Source organism: Chiloscyllium plagiosum, chromosome 7, assembly GCF_004010195.1.
Source record: "Chiloscyllium plagiosum isolate BGI_BamShark_2017 chromosome 7, ASM401019v2, whole genome shotgun sequence".
Taxonomy (NCBI): Eukaryota; Metazoa; Chordata; class Chondrichthyes; order Orectolobiformes; family Hemiscylliidae; genus Chiloscyllium; species Chiloscyllium plagiosum.
Window position 1 is genome coordinate 106,257,035 of NC_057716.1, and position 14,074 is coordinate 106,271,108.

Here is a 14,074-nt window from a genome sequence, read left to right on the forward strand (position 1 = left end):
GTTAGGGTCTGGAGTGTACTGTCTGAGAGTGTGGGGGAGGAGGGAGGTTCACTCGAGGGGTTAGGGTCTGGAGTGTACTGTCTGAGAGTGTGGGGGGAGGGGGAGGTTCACTCGAGGTGTTAGAGTCTGGAGTGTACTGTCTGAGAGTGTGGGGGAGGAGGGAGGTTCACTCGAGGGGTTAGGGTCTGGAGAGTGTGGGGGGAGGGAGGTTCAATGACAGATTTCAGAAAGGTGTTGTAATAACCACCACAATAGAAAGGTGATGTTTTTCAAGGCCGTGGCTGGGGAGAGGGAACTACATTTGTTCTGTTGCACAGAGCGAGCACAGAGACGGCAGGCGTAACAATCTCTCTCTGGGTCGGAACTATTTTCTGATTCTGGAATAATGGGTTTTAGAATAATCAAACCTCCAAATGAGCAGGGTATAGGTCTTCAACTGCAAATAAGTGATGGTTATAATGAAATTCTTACTCCAAAATACAGTACTTATATTTTACATCTTTTTTAGCTCTAAATACATCTTTTAAAATACATCTTTTTTTTTAGCTCTAACTCCCTCTTAAATACATCTGTGCTATTTAATGTGATCATTTTGTAGTCATGAATTTTCTTTACTTTCTGACTAAATGTGTGACTCCTGACTTTCACACTGGATTTTATTTGTGACTAACTTACATTTACTGCTCTCTGTTTCAGGGCTCTCCCTCAAACGGAAACATTCTCCCCGCTTTCACTCAATTAAACACCTTGAGAAGTTTAAAGATGTCTATCAGATCAGAGTTCCAACCTCTTCAGTCTTTCTAAGAGTTCATACCTTTTAATAACGTTTCCAGTGTCTCGGTGATCCTTTTATACCATGGAATCCAGAGCTGTGCAGAATAACTCTGAGTCTGGTCTAAACAAGATTCTACATCAGGTTAAAGCCCAGTCCTTAATTTGCTGATTTTTTTTTTCTATCTTACTAACTTGTGTCCCCACTTTTAGCGATTTGTGAATCTTTTTCTCTGAAGAGGTTATGGTCTAGTACTATCATCTTAAAAACCCAGGGAATGTTCTGGGGACCCACCCCAGCAGATGATGGAATTTGAATTCAATAACAATTTGAGATTAAGAGTCTAATGATGACCATGAATCCATTGTCAATTGTCGGAAAAGCCTATCTGGGTCACTAATGCCCGTTAGGGAAGGAAACCGCCATCCTTACCTGGTCTGGCCTACACGTGACTCCAGACCCACAACCAATGTGGTTAACTCTTAACCGCCCTCTGGATAATTGGCAATAAATACTGGCCTGGACAGTGATATCCTCGTCCTGTCATTTAAAAATTGATCAGGTTTATTAAAATTTTAATTTGCAAAGAGCAACATTGCACCTAAATAAGACCATAAGGGATGGAAGCAGAGCAAGACCATTCAGCCCATTGAATCTGCTCTACCATTCAATGAGATCATAGAATCCCTACAGTGTGGACGCAGGCCATTTGGACCATCAAGTCCATACCGACCCTCTGAAGAGCATCCCACCCACCTTCTACCCTATCCCTGCATTTCCCATGGTTAATCCACCAAGCCTGCACATCACAGACAATTATCCCATGGCCAATCAACCTAACATGCACACCTTTGGACTGTGGGAGGAAACCAGAGTACCCGGAGGAAACCCACAAAGAGAATGTGCAAACTCCCCACAGACAGTTGCCTGAGGCTGGAATCGAACCCAGGTCCCTGATGCTGTGAGGCAGTAGTGCTAACCACTGAGCTATCAGCTCAGGTCACGGTACACCTGATAATCCTCAACTCCACTTTCCTGCCTTTTCCCCCTAACCCTTTGATTCCCCTTCCTGATTAAATATCTGGCTGTCACAGCCTTGAATATACTTAATGACCATAACGTGTTGTAATGCTTTGTTGATTCCATCATGTTAAGAAGCAGCTGTGAACCAATCAATGATCTCCTTAAGTCTCCCTGGTCTTTCGCCCCCTCAGGGAGGGTGAGGAATGGTACAGACTGCGGACCTTGCTCAATGAAAAGATGCTGAAGCCACAGGATGCTCTGCTGTATCAGGGCGTTATCAATGAGGTGTTAACTGATTTTATTGACCGAATCCAGAGACTGCGCTTGGCGAGTGAATCTGGGGTCACGGTGCACAACATTACAACGGAACTGCAGAAGTACACCTTTGAAGGTGAGGCCACTGCTGGGTTATCAGACCGTGATGTTGTTAGGGGCAGGTTGGGGGAGGGTGGAATGAGGCTAGGGGCTGTTTTCCCACGAATCCAACTGAGTTATTTTCAGGGCAGGGAGAAACTATCTTGTTGATAGTTTACATCCTGAGTGATTGGGATGATAGTGGATGTAGGATTGTTCGCTGAGCTGGAAGGTTCATTACCAGACGTTTTGTTACCCTCCTAGGTAACATCTTCACTGGGCCTCAGACGAAGCAATGCTGAAAATTCCTGCTTTCTATTTATATGTTTGGGTTTCTTTGGGTTTGTGATGTCATTTCCTGCGGTGATATTATTTCCTGTGGAGAAGTCACTTCCTCTTCCTTTTCTCAGGGGGTGGTAGATGAGGTCTAGCCTTTGTGTTTGTTGATAGAGTTCCGGTTGGAATGCCATGCTTCTAGGAATTCTCGTGCGTGTCTTTGTTTAGCCTGTCCTAGAATGGATGTGTTGTCCCAGTCAAAGTGGTGTTCTTCCTCCTCCATATGTGAGGATACTAGTGAGAGAGGGTCATGTCGTTTTGTGGCTAGTTGATGTTTATGTATCCTGGTGGCTAGTTTTCTGCCTTTTTTTTGTCCAATGTAGTGTTTGTTACAGTGTAAGAAAAGGAACAGGAAGTGACTTCACCACAGGAAATAACATCACCACAGGAAATGACATCACCAACCCAAAGAAACCCAAACACATAAATAGAAAGCAGGAATTTTCAGTATTGCTTCGCCTGAGGCCCACTGAAGATGTTACCTAGTAGGGTAATGAAATGTCTGGAAATGAACCTTCCAGCTCAGCGAACAAACCTACATCCACTGTGGGTGGCACAGTGGTTAGCACTGCTGCCTCACAGCGCCAGAGACCCGGGTTCAATTCCCGCCTCAGGCGACTGGCATATGGGTAATGGACACAAAGGTCCCAATCTAATATTCTGAGTTCGAAGGGAATCAAGAGTTCTGGGGAATGGCAGGAAAATGGAGTTGAGGATTATCAGATCAGACATCAAAGCGCTGAATGAAAGAGCAGACTAAATGGGCTGAATGGCCTACTTCTGCTCCTATGTCTTAATGGGTTGTTTGTTGGGTGTTCCCCCTCTCTTTAATGTAAGGTAATGTGTCAATTTAATCAACTATCTAGTGAGGCAGTGGCTGGTTCTTGGTGAGAGCTAATAGTGATGCTTCTCTTGTTGAACAGCGATTGCTGCCATCTTGCTTGAGATCCGCATGGGCTGTCTGCAGGAGAAGATTCCAGAAGAAACACAGAAATTCATCGCTGCTGTCACAACAATGTTCCGTTCGCTGGTCTACTGCGAATATTTACCAAGGTGGACAAGGAACTGGCTGCCATTTTGGAAGCAGTACCTTCAGGCCTGGGATGACATGTTTGACTTTGGTACGAGGAATCTCTTTGCATCTCAGAAATCCATTGTTGGTGACATCAGATGCAGAAATATCTCATTTTAAAACTCATACCCTCATTTTCATAACCCTCATGGTCTAGTCATAGCATTTTAAAGGGCCAAAGGAGGCCGTTCAAACCATCGAGTCTGTACCAGCGCCTGAAAGAGCTAACCTCCCAGCTAGTCCCATTCTCTGTAACCCCCTCAAAAGCTTTCTCTATTGAAGCCTTCCCCACTCTCCCAGGCAGCGCATTCCAAATCCTAGCAACGCTCTCCGAGGAAAGGAGTTTCTCCTCAGAGGGTGGTAAGTGTATGGAATGAGCTGCTAGAGGATGTGGTGGAGGCTGGTACAATTGCAACATTTAAGAGGCATTTGGATGGGTATATCAATAGGAAGGGTTTGGAGGGATATGGGCCGGGTGCTGGCAGGTGGGACTAGATTGGGTTGGGATATCTGGTCGGCATGGACGGGTTGGACCGAAGGGTCTGTTTCCGTGCTGTACATCTCTATGACTCTATGACTCTACCTCACTCCGAGTTCTTGCTGACAATCTTGAAAGTGTGACCCCTAGTTACTGACATACCGACTAGTGGAAATAGAATACCCTTCTTTACTCTGTCAAAACTGTTCATCATTTTGAACACCTTTCTAAGGTCATCATGATCTTCTCTGCTCCAAGGAGAATAAGCCCAATCTCTCTGATCTTTCCCTGTATCTCAAGTCCTTCTTTACTGGGATCATTCCAGGAAATCCCCTTTGTACTCTCTCCAGGGCTTTACCATCCTTCCTTAAATAAAGTGCCCAGATCTGAACACGCTGCTCCAAACGTGGCCTGACCAAAAATGTGGCATCACTTCCTTGCTTTTACATTCAATGCCTCTATTTATAAACACAAGCGTCCCTGCCATTTCCTACTGCCTCAGGCTCAGTTAACACTCCTTGTGTTCCTCTCCTCTGCCCTCGAGACTGTTAAAAACCATACAACACCAGGTTATGGTCCAACAGGTTTAATTGGAAGCACACTAGCTTTCGGAGCGACGCTCCTTCATCAGGTGGTTGTGGAGGGCTCGATCCTAACACACAGAATTTATAGCAAAAATTTACAGAGTGATGTAACTGAAATTAATCACAATGCAACTGTCCCTCTGGCTGCCTGGGCTGTAAGCTCTTGCATTCCCTCTGTTAACCTTGCCACCTCACTCTGCTTTTTAATATGCTCCTTAAAACCGATCTCTTTGACCCAGCTGGGGACTACTTGTTCTAATATCTCAAGTGCATTGTCTTGGGGGTGATGTTGCTCCAGGTCTGTTTGCAGACACCAACAAACTAATGGCAGCACATGTTTAGATCAGAGTGGTGCTGGAAAAGCACAGCAGGTCAGTCAGCATCCGAGGAGCAGGAAAATCAATGTTTTGGGCAAAAGCCCGTGGGGGAAGGTAGCAAAGAGTACAATGGGTGAATGGGGGTGGGGATGGAAGTGATAGGTCAGAGGGGAGGGTGGGGCGGATAGATGGGAAGGGAGGTTGACAGGTAGGACAGGTCATGAGGACAGTGCTGAGCTGATGACAGCACATGCTCATTCTCAATTATCCAACTGCACAGAATTGACCCCCAACATCTATAACCAGAACCAACCTCTATGGTTGCTCTGACTGCAACCTCATCATCTGTTTAAATTAATCTCACCAGTTACTCTCATATTCTGTAAATTTCCCTTTTTATCAACCTTTGATAGCCCTTCACTGGTTTCTAAAATATTCCCAATCCTCAGGTTTACCACTATTCTTTGCAACTTTAAAATCTCTACATTAATTTAATGCAAACCTGAATACGTAACAAATATATCTTTCTTGCTGAACTTTTGCCTTTTAATGGAATGTATTTGTGTGGAATATTTTAAATTGTTTTTTCAAATGCTTCCCACTCTTTATTTATTTCCATACCTAAAGTTTGTTTTCCAATCTCCCCTCCATACTGACAATATGGTTCATTTACCATTTTTGTTTGTGACTGAAATATGAAAATTTCAATCTTAATGTGGTATTACTTTGTGTTATGAAGACTATTTAGGGGTGGCACGGTTGCTCAGTGGTTAGCACTGCTGCCTCACAGCGCCAGGGACCCGGGTTCAATTCAAGCTTCGGGCGTCTGTCTGTGTGGAGTTTGCACATTCTCCCCGTGTCTGCGTGGGTTTGCACATTCTCCCCATGTCTGCGTGGGTTTCCTCCGGGTGCTCGGTTTCCTCCCACAATCCAAAAGATGTGTAGGTTAGGTGAATTGGCCAAGCTAAATTGCCCGTAGTGATAGGTATGTTAGCTGAGGTAAACATAGGCTAGGGGAATGGGTCTGGGTGGGTTACTCTTCGGAGTGTCGGTGTGGACTAGTTGGGCCAAAGGGCCTGTTTCCATACTGTAGGGAATCTAATCTAATCTAATCTAGTATTTCCTAGTGGAGGTTTACTATGAGGTTGCTAATTATTACACAACACTCTATCTAAAATAGCTTTATTCTTGCCTTGTTGACAATATATTGTTGCAGGAAACTTAACAGTACAGCCATGATGGGCCAAAGGGTTTCCTCTCTGCTGCTATGAATTCTACAAAGTTATCTTCCACCACCCTCGCCAATTTTACCTGTGCAGAGTTTTTGAACATTAGCTGTTCCCTTTACTAATACATTACCTTTGGTACAAGCTCTGATAATGTCTTGTTCAATGGAGAAATTTAGCAAGTCTGGCAGCATCTGTGGAGAGAAAGCAAAGCTAATGTTTAAGGTCCAGAGACCCTTGTTCTGAAGAAGGATTGTTGGACTTGAAACATTAACTCTGCTTTCTCTCCACAGAGTCTAGATTAGAGTGGTGCTGGAAAAGCACAGCAGGTCAGGCAGCATCCGAGGAGCAGGGATAGGTCAGAGTGGAGGATGGGGGAAGGTAGCAAAGAGTACAATAGGTGAATGGGGGTGGGGATGGAGGTGATAGGTCAGAGGGGAGGGTGGAGTGAATAGATGGGAAGGGAGATTGGCCAGTAAGACCGCTCATGGGGACAGTGCTGAGCTGGAACTTCTCTCCATAGACACTGCAGACCTGCTGTTTCTCCAGGAATTTCTCTTTTTGTTTTAGATTTCCAACATCTGCAAATGTTTTATTTTACTGCCTTGTTCAATGTTGTGTCCAGGAGTATAACTAAAGTTAGAGGGCCAGTTGCTTTTCCTAATCTCCATCCATATTGTTAATACTTCCTTACATCCTAAGCCAAGATCATTTCTCACTTATGTAACTTGACATCATACTTAATTATCAGGGCTACCTTCAGCTTGTTACATTCAGCTTGTCTTTTCAATGTTTATTTAGCAACCTCGGACACATTATAACCAGGTCTCTGTGATGGCAATTGGATCTGAAGCATTCATCTCATTTTGTGTTACTAGTTCATTTAGGGTATTGTGGATGTTACTTATTTTCTAACAATATGATGCTGGAGATCTGAAATGTGGCTCTTTAGAAGAATATTGAATTCTGTTTTTCTCTCTCCACACGTGCTGACAGACCTGCTGAGTTGTTCCAGCATTTCTGCTTTTATTTCAGTCTCACTCTGTGCTGCACTGATCATGTTAAACTCTCTTCCTGTACCATTCAGCTTGACTTTATCTGCAATTTAATTGAATTTATTGTCACGTGTCCCGAGGCACAGTTAAAAGCTTTGTCTTGTGAGCAATACAGGCGGATCACAGAGTTAAGTCACATAGATAGTAAATAATAGGTAAACAGCAGCAAAAACAAAAACACAGATACAGGTGAATGTTAAGAGTTTGTGAGTCCATTCAGTATTCTAACAACATTAGGGTAGAAAACGTTACGAAACCGGCTGGTGCGTGTGTTCAGGCTTCTGTACCTTCTCCCCGATGGTAGAGGTTGTAGAAAAACATTGCCAGGGTGGGATGGATCTTTGAGAATGCTGGCGGCCTTTCCTTGACAGTGGGCCTGGTAGGTGGATTCTATAGATGGGAGGTTGGCCTCTGTGATTGTCTGGGCCGAGTTCACCCCATCTCCGATCTTGAATGGTACAGTTACCATACCAGGTAGTGACACATCCAGACAAGACCACTTTACCTAAACTTTTACCTTTGTAAATCTTCTTTCACCCCTAAACCTCCTTCCCCTTAGTTAGTGTAAAGCTATTTTCCCTGACTTACTAGTTCACACCTACGTTTGTATGTTCTGTCCCTTTCTGTCTCCCTCAGGGTATTGTTACCCATGTCACTGCCTTGTACTATTGCCTTATCCTTTCTCTTTGACTTTCCAGATTTTCTCTCATGCACACCCTTCCAATCATTAATTAATTTAAATTCGTCTCCACAGCTAGTTGTGAGATTTACCAGAATACTGGATGGCACGGTGACTCAGTGGTTAACACTGCTGCCTCACAGCACCAGGGACCTGGCTTCAATTCCAGCGTCAGGTGACTATCTATGTGGCATTTGCACATTTTCCCTGTGTCTGTGTGGATTTCCTCCCACAGTCTAAAGATGTGCAGGTTAGGTAGGTTGGCCAAGCTAAATCACCCAATAATGTCCAGGGATGAGTAACCTAGGTGGATTAGCCTTGGGAAATGCAGGGAAAGGTTGGGTTCAATTCCACCCTCGGGCGACTGCCTGTGTGGAGTTTGCACATTCTCCCTGTGTCTGCGTGGAAATCCTCCCACAAACCAAAGATGTGCAGGTTAGGTGAATCAGCCATGCTAAATTGCTCATAGTGTCCAGAGATGTGTAGGTTAGGTGCATTAGTCAGGGGTAAATGTAGAGTTATAGCGTAGGGGAGTAGATTTGGGTGGGATACACCTCAGAGGGTCGGTGTGGACTTGTTGGGCTGAAGGGCCTGTTTCCACACTGTAGGGATTCTACCACTCTACTGGTCCTACTTTCATCTGTATTGGTATCTGTGATGTTTTCTAACAAACAATTTCATCACTGTCAATAGATGTGGAGGTGGAAGAGCACAGCAGGTCAGGCAGCATCCGAGGAGCAGGAAAATCAACGTTTCAGATCGAAACCTTATCACTTATATTCATCTGTCCACTCACACAAACATGAATACAGCTAGTGGTTGAAGTGAATACCAATATCCTGGGGGGAATGTTTCTGAATGCTCTTCGGGAGGGTTTAAACTAATTCAGCAGAGGGGTGGGAGCCTAAATTGTATTTCCAATGTCCAGGAGGTTGAGAGTAGTGAGGTCAGAAATAAGGTTTCAAGGTGGCAAGAAGGCATTGGTAAGCAGGAAGTTGGTTTTAAGTGTCTCTACTTCAATGCCAGGAGCATCCAAAATAAGGTGGGTGAACTTGCAGCATGGGTTGGTACCTGGGACTTTGATGTTGTGGCCATTTCAGAGAAATGGATAGAGCAGGGACAGGAATGGTTGTTGCAGGTTCCAGGATTTAGATGTTTCAGTTAGAACAGAGAAGATGGTAAAAGAGGGGGAGGTGTGGCATTGTTGGTCAAGGACAGTATTACGGTGGCAGAAAGGACGTTTGAGGACTCATCTACTGGGGTAGTGTGAACTGAGTTTAGAAACAGGAAAGGAGAGGTCACCCTGTTGGGAGTTTTCTATCGGCCTCCGAATTGTTCCAGGGCTGTAGAGGAAAGGATAGCAAAGATGATTCTCGACAGGAGCGAGAGTAAAAGGGCAAATGTTAAGGGAGACTTTAACTTTTCAAATATTGACTGGAAATACAATAGTTCGAGTACTTTAGATGGGTCAGTTTTTGTCCAATGTGTGCAGGAGGGTTTCCTGACACAGTATGTAGACAGGCCAACAAGGGACGAGGCCACTTTGGATTTGGTATTGGGTAATGAACCCAGTTAGGTGTTAAATTTGGAGGTAGGTGAGCACTTTGGTGATAGTGACCACAATTCAGTTATGTTTACTTTAGCGATGCAAAGGGATAGGTATATACACCAGAGGGCAAGAGCTGCAGCTGGGGAAAGGTGATTACGATGTGATTAGGCAAGATTTAGGATGCATAGGATGGGGAAGGAAACTGCAGGAGATGGGCGCCATTGAAATGTGGAGATTATTCAAGGAATAGCTACTGCATGTCCTTGATAAGTATGTACCTGTCAGGCAGGGAGGAAATGGTCGAGCGAGAGAAGTTGAATCTCTTGTCATGAGGAAGAAGATGGCTTATGTTAGGATGAGACATGAAGGCTCAGTTAGGGTGCTTGAAAGTTACAAGTTAGCCAGGAAAGACCTAAAGAAAGAGCTAAGAAGAGCCAGGAGGGGACATGAGAAGTCATTGGCGGATAGGATCAGGATAAACCCTAATGCTTTCTATGGGTATATTAGGGATAAAAGCATGATTATAGTAAGGTTAGGGCCAGTCAAGGACAGTATGGAAAGTTGTGCATGGAGTTCAAGGAGATAAGAGAAGCGCTAAATGAATATTTTTTCTCTGTATTCACATTGGAAAAAGATAATGTTGTCAAGGAGAATACTGAGGTACAGGCGACTAGACTAGGCAGGATTGAGGTTCACAAGGGCGAGGTGTTAATAATTCTGAAAAGTGTGAAAGTAGATAAGTCCCCTGGGCCAGATGGGATTTATCCTGGGATTCTCTGGGAAGCCAGGGAGGAGATTGCAGAGCCTTTGGCTTTGATCTTCATGTCATCATTGTCAACAGGCATAGTACTAGAACACTGGAGGATAGCAAATGTTGCCCCTTGATCAAGGAGAGTGGAGACAACCCTGGTAATTGTAGACCAGTGAGCCTTACTTCAGTTGTGGGTAAAGTGTTGGAGAGGTTTACAAGAGATAGGATTTATAATCATCTAGAAAAGAATAAGTTGATTAGAGATAGTCAACACGGTTTGTGAAGGGTATGTCGTGCCTCACAAACCTTATTGAGTTCTTGAGAAGGTGACCAAACAGGTGGATGAGGGTAAAGCGGTTGATGTGGTGTATATGGACTTCAGTAAGGTGCTTGATAAGGTTCCCCACGGTAGGCTATTGTACAAATATAGAGGCATGGGATTGAGTGGTTTGGATCAGAAATTGGCGAGAAGACAGAGGTTGATAGTTAATGGGAAGTGTTCATCCTGGAGTTCAGTTCCTAGTGTGGAACCGCAAGGATCTGTTTTGGGGCCACTGCTGTTTGTCATTTTTATAAATGACCTGTATGAGGGCGTAGAAGGCTGGGTTAATAAATTTGCAGATGACATTAAGGTCAGTGGAGTTGAGGATAGTGCTGAAGGATGTTGTAGGTTACAGAGGGCCATAGATAAGCTGCAGAGCTGGGCTGAGAGGTGGCAAATGGAGTTTAATGTGGAAAAGTGTGAGGTGATTCACTTTGGAAGGAGCGACAGGAATGCAGAGTATTGGGCTAATGGTAAGATTCTTGGTAGGGTAGATGAGCAGAGAGATCTCGGTGTCCATGTACATAGATCCCTGAAAGTTGCCATCCAGGTTGATAAGATTGTTAAGAAAGCATATGGTGTGTTAGCTTTTATTGGTAGAGAGATTGAGTTTCGGAGCCAGGAGGTCGTATTGCAGCTGTACAAAACTCTGGTGCGGCCGCACTTGGAGTATTACGTACAGTTCTGGTCACCACATTGTAGGAAGGGTGGGGAAGCTTTGAAAAGGGCGCAGAGGAGATTTACTAGGATGTTGCTGGTATGGAGGGAAGGTCTTATGAGGAAAGGCTGAGGGACCTCAGGCTGTTTTTGTTAGAGAGAAGAAGGTTGAGAGGTGATTTAGTTGAGACATATAAAATAATCAGAGGGCCCAAGACAACCATATGGTGGACAGTGAGAACCATGTTTCCTCAGATAGTGATGGCGAGCACGCGGGGACGTGGATTTAAGTTGAGGGTTGATAGATATAGGACAGATGTCAGAGATAGGTCTTTACTCAGAGAGTAGTAGAGGCATGGAATGCCCTGCCTGCAACTTTAGTAAACTCGCCAACTTTCAGGGCATTTCAATGGTTATTGGATAAACATATGGATGAGAATGGAATAGTGTAGGTTAGATGGGCTTCAGATTGGTTTCACAGGTCGGCGCAACATCGAGGGCCTGTACTGCGCTGCGCTGTAATGTTCTATATTCTATGAACTGAGGAGTGTGTGCTCGCTATTGGAGATGTTTCGAGACAAAAAAAATCTCCAGATGCTGGAATCCAAAGTAGACAAACAGGATGTTTGGAGAACAGAAGATGGTGGCTCAGTGGGTATGGAACTGGTCTGGCTTAGTCTAATACTGTACGGGGAATGGATTCAACTACTGCCATAGCAGCCGTTGGAATTTCAATTCCCCTAATATGTCTTGAGAGCTAATGATGATGACTGTATCAGCTATCATTGATTCATATTTAAAAAGATATAGAAAGGTGTAATTTCAGAGATTTAACACAGAACATTTCCTGCACTTATGAACTGTGCCTTTATATCCTGCATTGTGTATAAATCGACTTGCAAACAGAACTCCTTCACAACATGGGGACTCCCCTAGCTTACGCTTCAGGCTCACTGCCTTTATTCCTGATGAAGGGCTTTTGCCCGAAACGTCGATTTTGCTGCTCCCTGGATGCTGCCTGAACTGCTGTGCTCTTCCAGCACCACTAATCCACAACGTGGGGACTGCCTATGTAATTTACTAATGTCCTTCAGTAACAGCAATCTGCCATCTCTTCCCTGGCCTGGCCTATAGGTGACTCCAGACTACAACAATGTGCTTGAATCCTGCCACAGCTAGTGCTTCCAATTAAACTGTTGGACTATAACCTGGTGCTGTGTGATTTTTAACTGAATCCGACTGGATAAACTGAAAACGAAGAATTGTGGATGCTGGAAATCTGATACAAAAACAGATCTGTAGCAACTGGTAGTGGGAGAGGCTGTGGCCTAGTGGTATTATTGTGGGACTGTTAATCCAGAAACCCCCAGGTAAATGTTCTGGGGCCCCAGGTCCTGCCATGGCAGATGGTGTAATTTGAACTCAGTAAAATCTGGAAGTAAGAGTCTGATGATGACTGTGATTCCATTGTCGATTGTTAGAAAAACCCATCTGGGTCACTAGTGTCCTTTAGGGAAGGGAATCTGCCATCCTTACCCAGTCTGGTCTACATGTGACTCCAGACAATGTGTGGTTGACTCTTAACTGCCCCCTGGGCAATTAGGGATGGCTTAGCCAGTTACACCCTCATCTTGTGAGTGAATTAACAAAAAACATCTGTGCAGAGAAAAGTTCTGTTCTGAAGCAGGGATCACCGGACCCGAACTTGAACTCTGTCTCTCTCTCTCTCTCTCTCTCTCCCCACAGATGCTTCCAGAGTTTTTCCAGCAATTTCTGTTTCTGTTGTGGTTGACGCTTAACAGCCCCTGTCGACTAGTCATGAGGAAACTCAGCTCAAGGGCAATTAGGGATGGGCAATAAATGCTGGCCTTGCCCAGTGATGCCCACATTTCATGAAAGCAGAAGGAATATTTCTGATTGTGTCTTCTGCTTTTTTTCTCGCCAGCGAGGAAAGCTGTGGACAAGAAGATAGTGCAGATTCGAGAACTGATGGAGGCTGGGCACTCAGTGGAGGGGCAGTATCTGACCCACCTGCTGACCAGTGAGATGAACCAGTCTGAGATGTACAGCAGCCTTACTGAACTCCTTTTGGGTGGAGTGGACACGGTCAGTGATCATCAGAACATTTCGGTTGTTCCCTGGGAGTGGGCTGTGATGTGGAATCTCAGTGAATGGTTGGAAATAGGATTGCATATGGAGTTAGTGAATGGACCCCTGTGCCCTCCACTGCTGGCCTCTTGCTCATCAATCCACCCCTGGTTGCTGTGCATTTACCTGCTTCAGAATTGAGAAATCTCTCGTTCCTCTCCTCCTTCCGCATGGGGCACTAATAGCCGAATGAAATTATCTCAAGACCAGTAAACTGGAAATCCAGGTAATGTTCAGGGGAGCCGGGTTCAAATTCCACAAAGGCAGATGGTGGATCTAGAAGCAAATAAAAGGTCTAATGATGGCCTTGAATCCATTGTCAATTGTAAACACCGATCGGGGACACTGATGTCCTTTCGGGAAGGAAACTGCCATCCTTACCTGGTCTGGCCTACATGTGACTCTAGACCCAGCAATGGGATTGATTCCAAACTGCTCTCTGGGCAATAAATGCTGACCTAGTCAGTGATGCCCATATCCTGCGAACACATTTTTAAAAAAGCACTACTGTTGCTTATCCCAAATGAGCTGGGCAGAGGTATAGAGACATAGAGTCATAGAGATGTACAGCATGGAAACAGACCCTTCAGTCCAACCCGTCCATGCCGACCAGATATCCCAACCCAATCTAGTCCCACCTGCCAGCACCCGGCCCATATCCCTCCAAACCCTTCCTATTCATATACCCATCCAAATGCCTCTTAAATACTGTAATTGTACCAGCCTCCACCACTTCCTCTGGCAGCTCATT

At 44.8% G+C, this 14,074-nt stretch overlaps 1 protein-coding gene across 1 annotated transcript in view; it reads left to right on the top strand.

The window, feature by feature from the left end:
- The window catches only part of LOC122551956 (sterol 26-hydroxylase, mitochondrial-like), a 54,226-nt gene that overhangs the window by 5,683 nt on the left and 34,469 nt on the right, over positions 1-14,074 (top strand). The window contains exons 3-5 of the mRNA XM_043694527.1: positions 1,987-2,186; positions 3,409-3,606; positions 13,121-13,281. Of these exons, the coding sequence (XP_043550462.1) occupies positions 1,987-2,186; positions 3,409-3,606; positions 13,121-13,281 (559 nt within the window). The remainder of the gene's footprint in view (positions 1-1,986; positions 2,187-3,408; positions 3,607-13,120; positions 13,282-14,074) is intronic.